Source organism: Anthonomus grandis, chromosome 2 (assembly GCF_022605725.1).
Source record: "Anthonomus grandis grandis chromosome 2, icAntGran1.3, whole genome shotgun sequence".
Classification (NCBI taxonomy): domain Eukaryota; kingdom Metazoa; phylum Arthropoda; class Insecta; order Coleoptera; family Curculionidae; genus Anthonomus; species Anthonomus grandis.
In genome coordinates this window covers 28,979,824-28,999,799 of record NC_065547.1, presented here as the reverse complement: position 1 = coordinate 28,999,799, position 19,976 = coordinate 28,979,824, and the positions used below count along the sequence as shown (strand labels likewise).

At 32.8% G+C, this 19,976-nt stretch overlaps 2 protein-coding genes and 1 long non-coding RNA gene across 3 annotated transcripts in view; 1 reads left to right on the top strand and 2 right to left on the bottom strand.

Moving 5' to 3' along the window:
* LOC126750741 (RAB11-binding protein RELCH homolog) overlaps positions 1-18,936 on the bottom strand; it is a 67,682-nt gene extending 48,746 nt beyond the window's left edge. The window contains exons 1-4 of the mRNA XM_050460457.1: positions 18,580-18,936; positions 18,364-18,522; positions 18,145-18,308; positions 17,924-18,082 (exon numbers count right to left, since the gene is read on the bottom strand). Of these exons, the coding sequence (XP_050316414.1) occupies positions 17,924-18,082; positions 18,145-18,308; positions 18,364-18,522; positions 18,580-18,823 (726 nt within the window). The 5' untranslated portion in view covers positions 18,824-18,936. The remainder of the gene's footprint in view (positions 1-17,923; positions 18,083-18,144; positions 18,309-18,363; positions 18,523-18,579) is intronic.
* Positions 840-9,160, bottom strand: LOC126750742 (mitochondrial intermediate peptidase). The gene is made up of 3 exons (XM_050460458.1): positions 7,830-9,160; positions 7,160-7,411; positions 840-1,513 (listed from the first exon to the last, which is right to left on the bottom strand). Exons 1-3 carry the CDS (start codon positions 9,064-9,066, stop codon positions 912-914), a joined length of 2,091 nt encoding a protein of 696 aa, XP_050316415.1. The 5' UTR covers positions 9,067-9,160; the 3' UTR covers positions 840-911.
* LOC126733434 (uncharacterized) lies at positions 11,321-13,657 on the top strand. Its single transcript, XR_007659707.1, has 3 exons — positions 11,321-11,372; positions 11,484-11,627; positions 12,109-13,657. It is a non-coding gene; the product is annotated as an uncharacterized LOC126733434 (long non-coding RNA).
* Positions 18,937-19,976: the final 1,040 nt, after the last annotated feature.

Here is a 19,976-nt window from a genome sequence, read left to right as displayed (position 1 = left end):
GACAAGATGTTTTCGCTGCTTGTGGTGTTACTGTCGACCTCTGAACTGGATTTGCTTTCGAAGCTGTCTTCTGTTTCCATTCTTCCTTGTTCTGATCTTCCCAAATATTCGCCCCCATCGTAGGGGCGATTGTGTATTATAATCCGTTCTGTTGTTGTTTGCCTTTTTTTATTGTCTTTGTTCTAATCCTATTTAAATATGCAACTAAATAAATATTCACTGTACTTTAAAGTATTCCGAATACTCGACGTTACTTATCCGCGGTCAACCGTCCGATACCTCGGTCGACTCGAGACTCCTGTATATCACTCAAACTTACGACATACGGCAATGTGGCAAGTTCGAGTGTTATTATAATACTAATTCCTTTTTATCCAAAAATATGCGAAGCAGTTTCGTGAAATTTGGGAAACAGTATGATGAAGTTTTAAGGTTCAATACACGATAGGATTTTCATAAAAAATTGTCATATGAATAAATTCTATAATGATATAATAATAATAAACGTCTTTTATTTAACAAACAAATAATTTACAGCTATGAATTATATCATACATACATTTCTATAGGAATATAAGCGAGGCAAAGTCTAGCCGTGTGGCTACTCTTACTTAACCTACCTAATTCCCATGTAACTATAGTTAGGCTAATGCAAAAATAAAATTAATTTCAACAATTCTATTGATATTCTAGTGATCACGACTCTATAATGGTCTTCCCAACAACGTTCTTCTGTTGAAAATGTTTCCTTGGACACTGTAGTTGCAGAAACCAATCAAAAGTCAATATAAAAAAAATTGAAACGAAAATTTGTCAGGTCTAAATAAAACATCGGCACCCGTACTTTACAGCGCTTTATTAGAATAAAGACTTAAAAAATAAATAATAAATAACCATATTCATAACCGAGATCACCGCTTCACCACCAAATCAACCTGACTCTGATGGTGTTCAATCTCATCAATAAGCGCCTTTGCGAACGCGTCGGGAGTAGGGTCAATCCCCAAGAAATCACCAACAAGCTTCTTAGGATTCTTCCCGCCCCCATGAGACAAACATTCCCTCCTATATTTCTCCCCGCTAGCCCTACTCAGAGGATCTGCTTCAAAGTAAGTCTTCCAAATCAGGTGAGCCACCGCTCTGGACACCAGGTAAGAATAGTATTTCGCCCCGTAACCGACCAAATGACTAAATCTCAAATGCCAGGCCGTGTTCGGCACATAGGGCAATCCATAGTACTGATTTTGTACCGTTTCTAGTACATCTATGGTGGAACCTTTTAGAGGATGACCTCCGTGGTACTCTTGGTCAAGTGCGGCGTAAAATACTTGTAACTGAGTCTCGCTAGCAGTGAATAAATGCTTGGAGGCGCACAGTCGGTCCAACATCTCGTCTGTCATCGGTTGTTTGGTTTGGAAATGACGGGCGAAATGTTTTAGAACCCTGTGGTCGGAAGCGAAGTACTCCATCAGGATGGAAGGTACTTCTGCGAAGTCCGTGCTGCATCTGGTACCTAAAATCATATTTTTAGTAGAATCATACATCTACAACAACTTTATTAAAATCATTACAGAGATGGTTAATTATTTTTACACCTACACAAAGGCTAACTTTTCAATATACAGGGTGTCCCGTAAATAATTGGACAAATGTTAATGTAGGTACCACATCTGACATCGAAATAAGCGTTTGAGTTTAATATAACTTGGCAATTTCTTGGTTTGCTTTTTATAGGGCGTTGAAACTAATTTCTTTGAAATCTTTTAATAAATATAAAAGTTTGTAGTGATTAACATGAATATGATATTTATTTTGCCATTACCAATAGATGAAGCCCCATTGTGATTGTATTTTATTATTCACTTAATTTATATTACTAGTGGTATCGGTCCGACGGTAAATTTTAAGCTGTTGTATCTGCCGCCACGAATAGCACATTCGTGGCGGCAGATAAAATGGTATCAATAATGTTGCTCCTTGATTGATCATTGATATCGTTTGTATTTTACATTATACCAACAATCACGATCTCGAAACTTTTGAACATTTGTTTGATCAATTTACCCTGTTATTTTCGAATCGTTCAAAATGCAATCATGCTTGGTCATTTGAACAGATCTGATTTTTATTTCAATTCACCTATAGGACAGTGTGCTGTCGTAAATAACTTTGCTATCTCATTAAATCTTTTTCAGTATATTAACTGATTATACTTGCATATATATCTTATTTGCAATAATAGATTATTAGAACTTGTCTCGACTTTTCGTTGCACAGTTTCTCGTAGCGAGGTGCCTTTCATCATGGAAGATTTGCATTCACCTGAAATTGATCTTACCTTTTCCAGCCAGCCGGTTGATTGCCAGTTTTGAACTTAATCACTTCTTCTTGCCTTCAATTTCAGAAAAGCTAATTTTTATCTCCTCTACAAGTTGATTTTTTAAGCAGGATGTGTATTTATCCTCCAATTTTAACAACGTTAAGTATGATATATTGAATAATAATGAATATTTGTTAGCTGCGTGCCATTTAAGCAGAAGCGAAAAATGAAGTTTTCCTACTTATTATTCTCGATACCTAATGAATACACATATAAGAAGAGAACGACCCTTAATAACTTCTTCTTTTCTAAATTAAATAGGTTTTGAATAGCATATTACCAATTTTTATTATCTTTCTAATTATATTTATGAATCCATTGATATCCAGTATCAGGTTGATGTTAATTATACAGATTATTAATTAAAAAAGCTTTGACAGAATTGATCTCTATATTTTGTTAAGGCTAATAGGCTTGGTAGATCGCAGTTTGTGGACTATAAGATCCAAAGTATTTAATACTCCATCTGGCTCATCTCAAAGTTTAAACCTAGATCCGTCGTTATTTATTTTGTGATTATCTCACTCAACTGCCTCGCTTTTGCCGATGACTTAAAGCTATTCCTTAATCCAAAAAAGTATTAATTACTGGTTATTGCTTCAGAATTCAATTTATTTCAAAGATCCTCATCACTTCCAACTACTCTATCAACAATAGAATGTTGAGCAAACTTGGTTAGATTACTGATCTAGGTATCTCCTTCGATTACGAATTTGCCTTTACACCACATGTTAATAGTGTTGTGATGTCAGCCAAGCAGAAACTTGGGTTTATAATTAATTAGAAACTCTCAGAGCTTTACTGCGGAGTCTTTGTCTACACTGCTTTCTAAGGTCAAAATTGGATGTTGACTTCTGCTATTAGGCCGGTTTAGTCTTCATCCATTGCGTCTGAGAAGAAGTACCTTTTTTGTTAAGTGTTTATGTGGTTTGTTAATGGTTTAATAGACAGTCCTCTCATATATTTTTTTCTTGGTCCCTAGTCTAACACTGTATAGCTCAAATCTTCTGCTTACGGAGGCCTCACTCCAATATGGTGTTAAAGTCCCCTTTATATAAAATGTGCGATATATTTAAGGAAGTTTCGTTTGCGGGACGTAAATCTCTCTCCAATAAATATGATTAATGGTGCTATAATCGATATAATGGGTGACCCAATAAGACTGTTCCTCGGCTATATCTCGGGAACCGTTCTTTGTATGACTTAGGGGTAAAAAAAAAATTTTGTGAATCGGTAATGAAGATCGCTGGAAAATATTGTCAAATTATAAAAATTACCACCATAGAGCGTAACTGCCATCTTAAATTTCCAAATTGAATTTCCTTTAAATTTGGCTTAATAACTATTTTTTTTCATGTTTTCATCTATTATTTTGGTAAAAAAAAAATCAGGTATTTCAAAAATAAAGATGGTGGTAGTCGGTGTAATTGTTTTTGCAATAATCTGCTTTAACTTCTTAACAGTTTGATCAATTTTAACCTTAGAACATTGAATGCCTAGAATAAGCCTAGCTGCAAACCATAGGCGAGGTTGTTTGAGCTCACCATCTCTCAGACAATGTCAAATCGACTTTCCGATTTTTCATTCAATATATAATTTTCTTAATCCATTACATATTTTTTTTACAGTGTTGTATTTTGTAACCGGTAAAAAATGTACTCTTTAAAAGTTTTGTTTATTTGCTGACTAATAATATATATTTTGAGGGTAATCAACAAAATTTTCAGAATAAAAAAAGATTCCTGACAAAAAAGTTAAGTAAAAAAAAGGAACTTGGCAACGTAGAATACCTCTATGTTTAAAATGCAAGTATCCGATGTTGCCACTTTGCATTTTTTTTCTAGATATTTTTTCATATGTGTGAAGCTAGCGTCCGATCGATATCCAGCACCCAAAATTTATAATGCAGCATATGTCGTTTGCCAGTAACCTATTTATAGTCCGCGCCCGATGTTATTTAATCAATATCTCCTGAAATTCCCAAGGAATTTTAATATTTTTTTGTCCAAATATTAACAATCAATAACTAAATCATTTTATAGTGGTTATAAACCTTAACAAACCAAAGTTTTTTTGTGAAAATAACTTAAAAAGTCGAATGTTAAAGAAATGAAAAAAGATCCAAAAGATTTGAACGAATCTTTTTTCTATAATAAATATCTAAACGCATTTGAGATAGTTGCAGATACAAAATGTTTTTTTGATAAAAAATTATTGAATTTTGAGATTATTGAAATTTAAAAAAAAGAATCTAACTTCATTTTTGCACACATTAATTTTGCGGCATTTCGAGTTCGAATAAGCAATTATTAAAATTAGATTATAAGAATATACTTAAATATACATTTTCATTAATATTTTAGTATGCAAATGGTCTTTAATTAATTAATTCAACACCTTTCATTGATTTATAGATAGTTTTGTATCTGTATATATATGTTTGTATCGGTATACTATGTAACACTTTTGTAAATGGATTCCGTAAATAAATAAATAAATGGTATGACTTTTAATAATAGCCAAACAATATCCAAAGAAGCCAGTAAAAACCGGTTTCCAAAATCTTCTTCTTAACCTAAAATTTATTGGGAAAATGACATTAATAGATCATTAAAGGCCAAAGATAGCGCGGTAAAACTTCTAAAACTATTAAAAATTTGGAGGCAATTGTGACGCTAAATCATTAAAAAATATATATCATCAGAATAAAGGGATTAAACGCATCCTAAACCTATATTAAGTTATTTTAATATTAATCTCGGAATTCTTAGCTTTAGTTTAAAAAGTAAGTCTAAAAACCCAAATTCCATCAAAATACAACTTTAAAATCAAAATTAAATAAAAATGCTTAAATTGTATCTTAAATTTACCTTAAATACTAAGTTATAATAAAATCAGTCAAATAATTGACAACCTAACTTAACTACTAACATTCACAATAAACATAACTTCAAAAAATCTAATTATGTCAAAATTCATTAATTGTATCTTACAGAAATTCTAAGAGCCAAGTTTCAATTAAATTAGAACAATGATAAAAAAGTTAGTAAAACAATACCTCACAAAATCATCCCTGTCCAACTATCCTTTGATCCTAAAAAGCCCAATAAAACTTTTATTTATGACGAAAGAATAGCTCAGTCATATCAATAAATTAAACAAAAACATTTTAAATAAATTCACATTTTACTGGTACATAAAATCATTAGTGCCCACTGCTACTTTTACTTGTCCTAATATTAATCAATTCTGAAACTACTGTGCGAAAAATTGGCTCGGCCTATTCCTAACCTATTCCCTTGGCCTCCAAAGCAAATATTTAACACAAGATTTGCTTTTTTTGTAAGATTTGTAGATGTAGCCTTTTGGAATGATTCTATTTTTATAATGGCGCGCATATTAAAACTTGTAACGAATATTTCTAGTTCTCCCGATTTAACCTGCCTTGATTTGTATCTCTGGGGAAGGATTAAGGATATAGTCTTTGCAATAAGGCTAATATTCCGCGAAGAGATGATTGCAAGAATTAGGAATGTCATCTGGAACATCACAAGAGCTGAAATTGAGACTGCTCTTTTTTCAACTCATTAGCGTCTGCAATGTGCATCCAAAATAACGGGGGCCATTTTGCACACCCCAACCAATCGCCAACAGATCACTTTCTTTTCCCTTTCATCCGCTTTATTGAAAAACGATTTTTCTTAGAGCCACAGATCAGATCATAAAAAGACTTCAGTAAACTAACTATAATATACCCTCGATTATACCTATAATAATAAAGAGACTTAATAAGTTCAGAATGCGTTTCGACCCTTTGGAGAGACACGAATGTTCTGACGATAATATTTTTTAGACTCACAATTCCTCTTGAACATCTTATTTAATTTTTTTATAATTGTTCTAAATTTTTAATAGTTTTAGGAAATTTACTGCGTGATCCTTCGCCTTTAAAGATCCGTGAATCTCATTTATCCACTATTTGAGGTTAAGAACGAGATTTTAAAAATTCACTCGCTTTTTGGTGTCCTTTTTCATAAAGAAAAAGTCATATCATTTCCATCAGATTTATATAGGATTTTGGATCATGATGTCAAAACTAGCCCCCTGGCGGAAAAGAATTTAACCAAATTCACTATATTTTGGTTGATTATTACTGCTCAAGGAATGCTCTTTTCAAACATACCAAATTCGTCAAAAACGTTCAAACCGTTAAGAAGTTAAATCACGTTATGGCAAAAACAATTGAACGGGCGTTCAACCACCATCTTTACGAAAATTATAGATAAACCGGTTCTCTGTGAAAATGAGAAAAAAAAATTCGTTGTGCAAAATTTAAAGAAAATTAAATTTTAAAATTTAAGATGGCAGTTAGGCGATCTGATAAATATTTTTAGAACTTGAAAACATTTTTCATCGATTGTTCATGACCGATTTACCTAATAATTTATTTTTACCTCTACATGTACGTATACGTCATGTAGTCATACAACGAACGGTTCCCGAGATATCGCCGGGGACTAGTCTTACTGAGTCACCCGGTACATTATCGTGACTTTGATTAGGGTTTATTGGTCCGTTGTGTTCAAAATTTTAATAAAATCTATATATTATTTGAGTTTTCTCTTCTTTTACTCTGTTTTTGTTTCGGTTAAGTTTAGTTTCATTATTTTTCCATGTAAGCAAATTGGTCAAATTGCTTGTTGGAAATAAAGGCTTAAATAAAATAAATTACTAATGGAGCATGTTATGTTATGTCACACTTATAATAAAAACAATTACCTGTAACGTGTTGGTACTGGGTGCGGCCTAACATAGAATGCATGGCATGTCCCATTTCATGAAATAAGTTGTCAACCATATTTGGGGATAGCAATGAGGGGCTGGACCATCTTGGGGAGGGCAAATTAAGCATTAGAACCACTATAGGCAATTGATAGGAACCATCTGATAGTTGTTTGCCCCCTCTTATGGTAAAATGACAGTCTTGATTGGGTTTTCCGCTCCGTTCATAGAGATCACAGTAAATGTAGCCTGTTGGTAAATAATAGAATAGTTTTTGAGTGGTTTTGGGTAACAAACCAACAGGGCTGGGCTTGCATTAGTTTACCTGCATTTTTATTTATAGTAAATCTGTTTTATGAAATAGAAATGATGTCAACATTAATGGAAATTCAAGAGAATGTATCTGAATTAAAAACAAAAAGAGCCGTAAAATATTGCATTGACAGAAAGTACTGTAGAAAGCCCTAACTACTTTAAAAAATCCTCATTACAGTGTACTGTATAATAATAGAATATATTACCCATTTTACTTCATTGCTTTGTCTTAATTTACATGACCTATTTTGTATACTGTAGATTACATAAATGATTAATTACTTCACAAGAAATAAACTTAATAAATTCCTAGTCAGCCCAACTCTGCCAAAACTAACTTATGTGAACTTACCTAATAAGCCCTCCTTCTCATGTACCACTGATAACTTGTACACATCAGAAAACCAACACTCCCCTGGTGCCACTTCTGTATTAATGAGCTGAATCCCATATAAAGATTGAAAGAGCATGTTAAGTCCATCCATGCAAGCCCCCAAAGAGAAATATGGTGAGTATTCCTTGGCCGAGACCCTAAACCATTCTTTCTTGGCTGTTTGTGTATAATATGGCACATCCCAAGAGGCTAATTTTCCTTGAACAAAAGCTTCATTCTGCTTCATTTTGTTCATATGTTCAAAATCATTCTGGGCTTTGTCCCATATTCCTGTGTTAAGATTATTTAAGAATTGTTTGACATTTTGGGGTGTGTCAATAGTGGCCCCCTTCAAAGCCCTTTCAGCATAGGAATTGAAGCAACATAGCTTGGCAAGCTGGTCTCGGGATAATAATAGATTAGTTAAAAGCCTGTCTTGGTCAGGATCTGGGTGTAAAAAGATTTTATAAGCCATTTCTCTTGCAACAGGGTTATTAGAGTCAGTGTAGAGACCATTAATAATAATGGTGTCTCCATCTAACATAAACAGGTGTCGAATATTTTGTGATATAATATCTTTTTTAATGAGGCGAGGGCTTGCAGTACCAGCAACAAATTGCTGTCCCAAATTTAAAATATCATCATTTAGTGCTACCACTTTATTCCGATTCTCCATGGATAAATGTATACCACACTGTTCGAAATCAAATAAAAATAACTCACCCACATGGTTGTCTATGGTAGTGGTTGCTACCAAATCACCTCTTCGCACAGCTGTTTTTAATATTTGATATAATTCTACATTAGTGTTGAGTTTCTCCACTATACCACTAACTGTACCGCAAGCAACTTGAGCTGCATAACTGTACTGGGAATTTGGATGTGCCAACCGTATAAATTCAGCTAAATCAGCCACTTGACATAAACTGTCTGATATTTCATCAAATATTTCTACCATTTTACGAGTCCTAGACCCATTTAACGCCTCATCTATTAAATTATTTGTTTTTTGGACGCATTTGTCTTTTATATCGTAAAAACCGTGATGGGTGGTAAGCTCGGGCACCCCAAAGAGCCCCACATCTTTACTACGCAAACTTATTTTCGGTATGGGACGGGTATTGAACGCTTCTGCCAAGGGGGACCAAATTGAGACTTTTGCTCTCAACGGGGCCCATATATTCATGGGTTTTTTCGCTAACAGGGGCCAAAACATTATTAATTCATTTGGAAAAGAGGAGAATAAATAAATGTTTTATTTACTTGAAATAAAAACAGTGACATAACCTTAAAACTGTTTGACAATTATATATTTGGGTGTCGCTAAAGTTATGACAATGGTGGATTTCACCAAAAACGTTTTTTTGTACTCATCTGCCGAATTGAGTCTTTGGCTTTTATTAGAGTCCATGTAATGATTGGATTTTATTTCATTTAAGGCGCGGCCAAAATGTTCTTAATTCATTTGGAAATATTGGATTTATTGATTCCTTTTCATTTACATTCATCAAAAGTGACATAACCTTAACAAAATAGGACATGTAGTTTTTTTGATCTTTTTTTTTAAGTGAATGTGCCAATATGGTTATGAATAAACAAATATGTCTTTATGAAGCTACGCTTCAACCTTAATAACAATTATAAATGTTGTAATAAATAAGTAGTAATATCAAAATTAAACCAGGAACAAATTGCAAGAAAATAAAAATAAATTAATTAAATACATTTGTAAATTTGCAGAAAAAATTAATTGTGCAATTGTTCTTTCAAAAACAAACTTTTATAATTATTTAAAGTCAAGTCAAGTCAAATTAAATAAAATTTATTTATTACCAAAAAATAAAAATACATTTATTTTTTGGTAATAAATTTTTAGACAAGAAAACCGCAAACACAATATATTAAATCATTATTATTATCATTTAAATGTAAATTTCCAATCCAATGAGCATCAACACATTACAAATCAATTATAAACAATAAAAATTAGAGATGATGCCGTAATTAATTCAAACAAATTAATTCAAGATATCACAAACTTGGTGTAATAAAGATACTATAAATCCTGATTAGTTGAAAGACCATTTATAATATCTGTACCTGGGAGGCAAAGAACACTATGTCCAATTTTTACCAAAAATTAGTATGTTATGTAGTTTTATGCAGAAAACTAAAATCTTTTGTGGGGCATACAACACCAAGTCCAAATAATTAAAATAGCCGAGAAACATCATAAGGTTTTAACACTATGTGCATTTTTAATCAGAGGCTTAAGACACCAAAGTAATAATATCTGTATGCCTCGAATCTCTAGTACTATCTTTGGTAACTCATTTAGCGGCATAGAACACCATAATCACTTGGTGTCATATGCCTCTAAGTAGAGCTATAAAATAGTAGGTGGGGATTACACATAATGTTAAACGCGTGCCACGTGCCAGTATGATTTTAGGCTTTCAAGGCGGCAAATTAGAGAGTGCTATGTTTATTATTGACTGCGTTTATTATTCTTAGTTACAATAGTTTGGAAAAGAGCTTTAAAAAAATGGAATCAAGAGGAAAACGAATCTTGTCACTTCTTGAAAAGCAAGACAAGCAAGACTACTTTTTTAAATTAATTTAAGAAATAGTAATAGATAACGTAAATGAATTCGTCGAAATGTGAGGTTATAACAAACGTTTTTGTGGAGGTAAGGTTGAGCACACACTAGCGTTGTTTGGCGCGATTGTCGCTAAAAAATTAAATTTTAATTATTATAATCAATTTGAATGTCATTATTTTGGATATAATATAGATAATAAAATATAAATGTTTTATGATGACATTTTTTTAGTGTTTGCTCTATTCCTAATAAATTATAAAAACCTATTGTAAAACTTTTATGCATTTTAGATGCATTTTTATTTTTATTAAATTTTAGAATTGGTACAATTAAGCACTACCACTAATAGATGCTTATCAGCCACGACTGTGAACACTACTGATCAAAGACTGTGCATAGAGACTCCTTCATCATTGGGTCTAGAAAATACGGTTACTACCTATGATGCAGGTAAGTATATGGTGTTAAGACTGGTAAACTTTTATCAAGTTTATAAAATTGCAAAACCATGCACACCATTTACAAATAAAATAGGAAACAAAAAAATAATTAAAAACATAAAAAATAATAAGTGTTTATTGGTATAAGTAACTTTAAAGTTTTATAAGTACATCATATACATCAGCTTATCCTGAATAACTTGTGGCATTCTTGCCGTTTTCAAAAATTTAAGTTAGATGCTTACATGGTACAGCTTAGCCAATTTAGGTGGTTTTTGAAAAAAACAGGTTAATTATTATTTATCAAAAAAAAACGCTATTTTTTAAATTGGCCAAAAAACTATTAATCATTTTTTTACATTATATACATCCCAGACCCCGTAAGTACTCGAAACGTTATGTTATGAGTATGTTATTTCGAATGAGAGAGAAAATAAAATCTTGTACACTATTAGGAAATGAGAAGGTTTTATCTACAGGTAGAAATACTATCTATGTTTCTGAGTTTCATTTTCACATGAATGTTTCATTTTTTTTAATCGCAATTTTAGTATTTACGTATATGCCTATTTAATGTATCATCATTTTAGAACTGTCAAGTAATCCAAATGTGAATTTTAAAGTTACAAACAGAAATGAGTCGCAAAACATGGATGTTAATACCACAGATAATTTGAGTATCAAGTCTGATGGTTCACTAGTGGTTCTAAGGAATGTAGAAGTTCCACTTTTTGGTATGTATCCCAACCATTTGTATGATATTTTAAGAAATCACTACAATAGAACCTCGCTAATTCATACCCCGTTAAAACGCCTAATAAAATTGTACAAATTATGTATAATGAAAAAAGTACGAGTAAAATAGTGTGTACAAAATAAAATTACTTATGAACTAATTTGTCCTGTAAGTTTATTAACTAAAAAATAATTTAAAAGGTATACAAAAAAGTTGCTTCAAATAGTTTTGCACAGAAAAAAGTATAATTCGTACACATTTGAGCAAACGCCATGGTGATGACCAAAAACGTATTTAATGTTTATTTTTTTAAATGCCACTTACAACAGTTTTAAGAAAGGACATACTTTTTTTTTTGTAAATTGTTTTTCTCACTGTCGCATGTCGTAATTAAAGAAAGATGTAGAATTAATGAGGTTCTACTGTATTTGTCATTTTCACAACATGGATTATCCTTACTAAAGACATTAATTTTTTAGGAGCTTCAAGTAATTCAAATGTGACTCTCGAAGGTGACGATTTGGACAATTATGATAGCGACAATTCTTTGGAAGATCGGGATTATTCACCACGAACTTCGTCGCCATCATGTGGTTCATCTATCGCAGAGGAGTTGGATAATCTGCCTGCAACACCAGCTAATCTAAACCCAAGTATTTCGATGTCAGAGAGTACTCAAAAAAGAAAGGTAAAACAAAAAACTCTTATTAAACAAAGTGGGCGTAAAAGGATGCGCCACAAAGAAAATTGGCAATCATCAATCCGGAAAGAGCGGTATGCTAGTGGCCAAGCCTATACCAGTAAGAAAGGCAAAGAAGTATTAGCAAGACAAATGAAAGATGCATGCAAATGTCGGATGAAAGGTTTTGAAATAATTTCAAAAGATGAGAGGCAAAATATTTTTGGAACTTACTGGAGCAAGGAAAAGTCCGTGGATACTAAACGACAATACATTCGTTCATGCGCATTGAAGTCAAAAATACTCAACGTAATAGAAGCAGGGATGGCGTCCGAACAAAGAATAATACACTTGTCTATAGTTTTGTTATTAGAAATAATGTGACCATCAAAGTTTGTAAGCTAATGTTTTTGAACACATTAGCAACATCTAATACAGTAGTTGTTAATACTTTTAAAAAGTCAGGAGGGAGGTATGGTGGAAGAAGATAAACGGAGTAAACATATTCCGGGAAATAAAACACCTGAAAATATACGCCTGCATGTTAAACAACACATCGAGGGCATACCATCCTATGAGAGTCATTACTCTAGAGAACGGACTGCAAAGAAATATCTGGGCTCCGATCTTACACTGGAAAAATTATACCAGCTTTATCTTGAGTGGTGTACAGAACATGACATTTCAAAGGAATTGGTTGCCAAAAAATGGTTTTATTCAAAGGTTTTCAACACAGAATATAATTTATCTTTTAAGTCACCAGAAAATGACACATGTGATGATTGTGATACCTTAATTGCAAAAATTACATCAAGCAAATCGGAAACTGACAAAAATCAATTGCAGATTCAACATGACGCTCACATACAGGAATCGAAAATTCGGTACCATCTAAAGCATGATGACATAGAAAGGTCTAAAACTGAAAACCATGTAAGAATTCTGACAGTAGATTTACAAAAATGTTTACCCACTCCTCTTCTTACTTGTGGCCTTAGCTTTTACAAAAGGAAGTTATGGACACTGAATTTCACAATCTACGACGCAACTACAGGTCTGGCGCATAATATGATGGATAATATGTGGGATGAAACTAAGTAATTAATCATCAATTTTTATTGAAAGGCCACACCCATATGGAGGCAGACACAGTGCATGCTGTTATTGAATGGAAGAAAAAGAATTTATTAGGTCTAGAAATTATGACTCCGTGGGACTGGCAGCAATTCATTAGGCAATGCTCCCCAAAATTCATTGTAGAAAATATGGTGCAAGATTTTTTTAACGTGAAAAAGAACTTTACGGGACTCTCAAAAACTCACCATTTATCGCCAGGAAAATCGACACAGACAAACAGGCTGTCTAATCTCAAATGCAGTATAACTTCAAGTGAGAATGGGTGAGATTGGAATTTTGTACTTTAAGACAAAGTTTGAGGATGATTTCCGAAAAGTAAATCTTCAAAAAAATGCAAGATCATTGGACGTAAATCTACCAGAAAAACTTCAACCTGTTACTGAGAGAGGAAAAGATATATATCACTGAACAGAAGTACAAGGACCTTTGATCATTGCTCCCATTTACCAACTCTTACTGTCATGATTTCTATAAGAATCTTAGGCATAACAAACTCGAAAATAACGATTACCCTAGTACTGACGAAGACTAACCTGTTGTCCGCATACTGATAATCTAATATTAACTAATAAAAAATAAAGATTCTGTTTTATTTTGTCTATTTTTTACAATACTTTTAACCAGAAGACACACTATTTCCATCATTATAAAAATATGTTTTATAATTTTTCATAAGCATAGTCACACACTATGTCCTTTAAATTCCAAATTATTATATTTTTTAATTTTAATTTTAATTATTAAATTTTTTAATTTTTAAACTATACAGTGCTTTCATTTCAAAACGATCCACCCTTAATAACTTTCTTAAAAAAAAAAAAAAAAAAAAAAACATGTCAAATTAGATATACAGGGGGACGTTTAATTATGCATTTACTGAAGTTCTGTCAATCACCTCCTCACCTCCAGCTAACCTCACTTTAATATGTCAAATGGGAACCCCCATCGTAAAATAATGAATATTTTATTTACGCCAAACTTTGGTACGTCAAATGGCTATCCCATGGTTTTTTGGCCATTTTTTACAAAACTTTGTATTACGTAGTTGAGTATAATATTATTAATTAGTCCACATTTGTAACCCTGAAAAATATTGATGCATGTAATTTGATCAGTGTTGAGATACCCTTATACTGGTGTGCTGGTGACTAAATCTAGAAATAGCCCGCAGATATGGGTGTTGTTCTGATTTTAGAATTTTGAAAATAAAATTGTACATGTGACGTTTCCTATGATAACTCATATTTAATATCTGACACTCATTTAAAAATAAGGTTTTATGTGACCTGAAAGGTATATTATAAAAAAATCTTATATAACTGTTTCGTAGTTGAATTTTTTTAGAAATATCAAAAGTTATACTATTATTACTTACTGAGCACTGGCTTGTAACCGGGTGAGCTTATTGATCTACCAAATTATGTTATTTTGTCTAGTTTTTGTCGGATTTTGTCTTCTCATGGTGGATGTATGATATTATTATATAAAAACTTTTTAGAACATAACTCTTTTCAACAGGTAGATAAATTTAACCATCTCCTAAAGGAAATGACTTTTGAATTTACTGTAATTTACTCCAAATCCATAAACTTATATGTAATTTGTATTTATAGATCTCCTCTAGGAGACTGCAGCGAATTCTTTTTAAAATTAGAGGAACTTTTATTTGAAATTCCATCGGCGGCTTACGTATTCTTACAAGAGACTTTAATATCAACTTTAATGATAAAAATTCTGTCTTTACTCTGCGCCTCGATCATCTAATGGGGGCATTTAATATACATATGCATGTAAAAGATTCTACTCGTATAACACAGTCAACAAGCTCCACTATTGACTATATTTGTTCTAATTTTCCAGATGACTCCGTGGAGTGTACAGTCGCCAATTCTGCTTTATCAGACCATGAGTTTATACTATGTAAAATAGCAAATATACAAAAGGAATGTAGTGAATCTGCACAGCAATATGGTCGAATTTTTGGTATTAATAACTTTAATAAGTTTCGTCAACTTTCAGCTCTTGAGTCCTGGAATTCTATTTTCGATTTATCTTCCTTTCACACAAAAATTGTTAAGGTCTTTGATGCTTCCTTCCCAATGATTAAAATCAAACCTAAATCCAAACCTATAAAATCTTGGTTCACGAGGGATTTGAAAGTATCTTCAAGAAATCTGAGATCTCTTCACACAATAAGAAAGTTCACTGACTCTCCAGTTTTTCATAACTATTTCAATTCTTACCGAGCCTTATATCGTCGTCTGATAAGAATCTTTAAGCAAACTTACTACTCCAACCGTTTAAGTGGTTCATCTAACAAATATAAGGAGAGTTGAAAAATTATTAATGACATTCATCACAATTGTGGTAAGCAGTCAAGACAATGCCCTGAAGTCTCTCCCAATGATTATAACAATTTTTTTTCTAATATTGCTCTACAACTTCAGCAAAATTTTAACCCTTTAGAGGATCCTCTTTCCTTTATGCCAGCCATTCATGTTCCAAATTCCTTCTTCTTTATACCTACAAGCCTAAACGAACTCAAGGATATTCTGTATACTGAAAAAAATAAAAATTCAACTGGAGAAGACAACCTTTCAGCTAAGATTTTTCTCAACCTTCCAGAAACGGCTCTAAAAGCACTAGTTGACATAATTAACCTTTCTAGGAGCAAGGGGATATTTCCATCTTGCCTAAAATCAGCTAAAGTTATCCCAATTCACAAGGGTGGAGCTCTTGATAATCCTTCCAACTTTCGTCGCATCTCTCTTGTCTACGCTATCAAAGGTAATCGAAAAACTGGTTAAAAATCGATTAATGTCCTTTTTAAAGTCCAAAAACATCCTCACCAGACTTCAATTTGGCTTCCGTGAAAATACCAGTACCAATGATGTCATGTTTAATTTTTTTCATGAGCTTTACTCCCAGATAAATGATGGTGGAGTTTCGGCGGCAGTTTTTTGTGATTTGTCGAAGGCTTTCGATTGCCGTCTGCCATAGGATTCTGCTGCGGAAGCTTCATTATGGATTTCGGGGAGTTTCATCTTCTTGGTTTGCTTCCTATCTGCAAGATCGGCAACAACGAGTGCTTGTAGGATCTAAGTACTCCGATTATCATCCTATCACCTTGGGAGTTCCTCAGGGTTCAGTTTTGGGGCCTATACTTTTTCTCCTATACATAAATGATTTTACCAATCTTAATGTACGGGGGAAATTTACTCTATTTGCCGATGATACCACACTTCTTTGGCATAGCCGAGACACAGATACTCTGCGAACTACATTAGCAACTGATCTTCAGGCAGTAAATCTCTGGTTTGAATCAAACTTGCCGTCACTAAATCCTCAAAAAACCAAATTATTGTGTTTTAAGTGTGCTCTAGACTATGTGCCTTTTTCTAATTCAGCAGTTTGATAATACAAAATTTTTGGGTATATTCATTGACAGAGATTCAGATTTGAAGAGCATATCCTTGGTACTTGCAAAAAGGTGTCTGCAGGTTGTTTTGCAGAGTGGCTACTCTGGAGCTTGTCATGGAGTTTGGAAGATCTGTATATTTTTCATTAATTGAATCCCACCTTAGGTATGCCATTTGCTTCTGGGGTAATGCAGCTGCCTACCTTCTACAAATGCTGCTTGTTTTACAGAAGCGTGCTGTACGTTACATCTGTGGGGCTAAACCAAGAGATTCCTGTCGCCCATTATTTGTTAGGCTGGGCATACACACCGTCTTCTCCCTCTACATTCAGGAAGTGGCCTTCTTACTTTTTGCAGAATCAGAATAAACTATATTGATGTAATCAAGTAGAGAAAGGGTACGATGGTTACACATGGTAGTATTTTACTTTATTAGGTACTATGTTTTTTAATTTAAATAATTTTTTTAATCACATGTATGCTATTTTTTGGTTGTTTTGAAACTTGAGAATCAAATATTATACCTAAAATTTTAGTTTCACTGACAGAAAGATTGATGATGTTATTTATTTTAATAGTGAAATTATTTTTAATCCTTGGACTCAAACTATTCTATCCAAAGAAGATTACCAAGCTTTTTGGCCCGATTTATTTTTCAACTGTAATCACAATAAATAACAGTTCTTTTATTTCAGAACAAACTGCCTTTAATAACTTCTTAAATAAAAAAAAACATGTCAATCTACATATAAAGGGGAACTTTTAATTTTATATTTGACAAAGTTCTGTCAATCACCTCCTCACCTCCAGGTCACCTGACTTTGAATCTCAAATGGGAACCTCCATTGTGTGACAGCATTAAAATGTGTATTCAACAGTGCCAAAAAAAGTAAAATTGGTTGAAGTACCAGTGAATAGTAAGCAAAAATGTGTGGTAATAAAAGAGATAAATAAGAGAGATTTTATAATAGAATAAATTTTACAATGTTTTGTATACCCACAAAGTCCAAAATTGACCATAACAATAATAAAATAACCTTTAAATAGTTTTTCCACTCACCTGTTCCCTAATAATGTTCTCCTGTTCATTTTCAAAGTCAGTTTGGGTGGCAACTGCAACCCCATTTTGCCCACTCTGTTTCAGCCCCTCTCTATATAAATAAACTAGCTCAGGTGGTTTAGAGATATTGAGCCCTACATCATCCCAATCATCAAAATCCTTTGAAAATAATTTTTTCTAAATTATTGGATCTCCGAAAACAATCCTTTTAAAGCTTTTACCTGCTGTTGATTTTCATCTGCAAAGGTAATAGAAGTGAGTTTATATCCTTGCAATAACAAATACTCATTTATCAAAAAGTTTAATGCCCTTTGTTCATGTGGCTTTATTGATGTTCCTGCTATGTTTCTTAAAGACCCTTTGGTGGGGGTGCTAGTCTCTGATTCTAAAAATGAATTCAATATTATAATTTACAAAATTAAAAAGAGAGTCTCTAGTACCAGTTGCAAAAGTTAAATTGTTTCTCAAGGCATTTATTGTATCTTTTGCCTTTCTAAGCTCAAACTCCAACACAGCCACTCTTTCATCCCCAATAGCTCCATCTTCTGAATATCTTGTCAAGTCCAAACTATCCAAAGTGGCTTGACTGCCTGAGCGTGCTAAAATAACATAACATAATAATACACAGCCTTACCTTAACTAGCAAAGTAGCTTACAAAGGCGAGAATTAAACTCTTGGGTTTGTCCCTCGAAATTTCCGGGATTTGAAAAGAAATTCGATAATATTTTCAGTTCCTTGCCGGCCTCGATGAATTCAGAGTGCAATTCGAGGGCCGTGAGGTACAGTTTGTCATCGAGCAGCCTGGCGGCCACCTCATTATAAGAAATTAAATTTTTGTCACTTATTTTTGATTGTTGTCTTGGTTCGGGTATATCACAGTCGGGTGCGGTCAGGGACATGTTTAGATCACTGTGTTTGATTACATTACATATCACAAGAAGAAGTGGTGAATACGGTGCCTGGTAAATGCATTTCTTGTTATTGTTTATAAAAAGGAAGCTTTGACAGGTGTGAACGAGTCAAGAACATGTCAAACTCAGCTGTTGATTTGTAGCGATGTTGCCAGGTAGTATAAATTAATTTCTCCAGATTTTACGGAAATTACTGCATTTTTTGGTACTTTTAGATTTTATTTTACTAATAAATAAATATTCTTTAAAGATGTATATTTCTTAAGTCAATCTACATTTATTATTAAAAATAGAACGTCTACATCATTTCAATTACTACAAACTTAAATTTTTCCGAAGAATTTCATAATCTGGTGTTATTTAGGTAATAATCTTAGAGCATTGAATGCCTAGAATAAGCCTACCTGCAAACCAGAGGGGAGGTGTTTGAGTACACCATCTCTCAGACAGAAAAAGTTTATGAAAAAAAGCAACTTGGCAACATAAAATACTTCATATCTTTACAACGCATATATCCAATGTTGCCACTTTGTGTTTTTTTCTAGATATTTTTGAATGTGTGTGAAGCTATAGCGTCCGATCGACGATATCCAACGACCAAATTGAGAACGCAGCATATGTCGTTTTCCAGCAACCCATTTATAGTCCGCGCCCGCTGTTATTTTATCGATATAATGCCCGTATCTCCTATAATTCACAAGAAATTTTAATAATTATATTTAATATGTGGTCTTAGTATTAAAAAATAGATATTTTGACTGACTGCAGTGCGTTTTTTAAATTAATAATAAAATTAAAGACTTCCCTTTTTGCTGAAAATGATAAATATGCTGCGTTCTCGACTTTGGTTGCTACAAAAAACACAAAATGGCAACATTGGATACATGCATTGTTAAATAATGAAGTTTTTTACGTTGTCAAGTTAATTTTTTTCATTAGCTTTTTTGTAAGAATGTTTTTTTATTCTCAAAAGTTAGTTGAAAAATGTATACATTCACCATTATTGATGACATTATTATTATGATTGACATTATTAATGTATACATTAACCCCTATAAACTGTTTATCTATGACATTCACTATTGGAACATTGAGAGCAGCACAAAAACATAGTTGTGTCAAATTTAATTTATATTATATC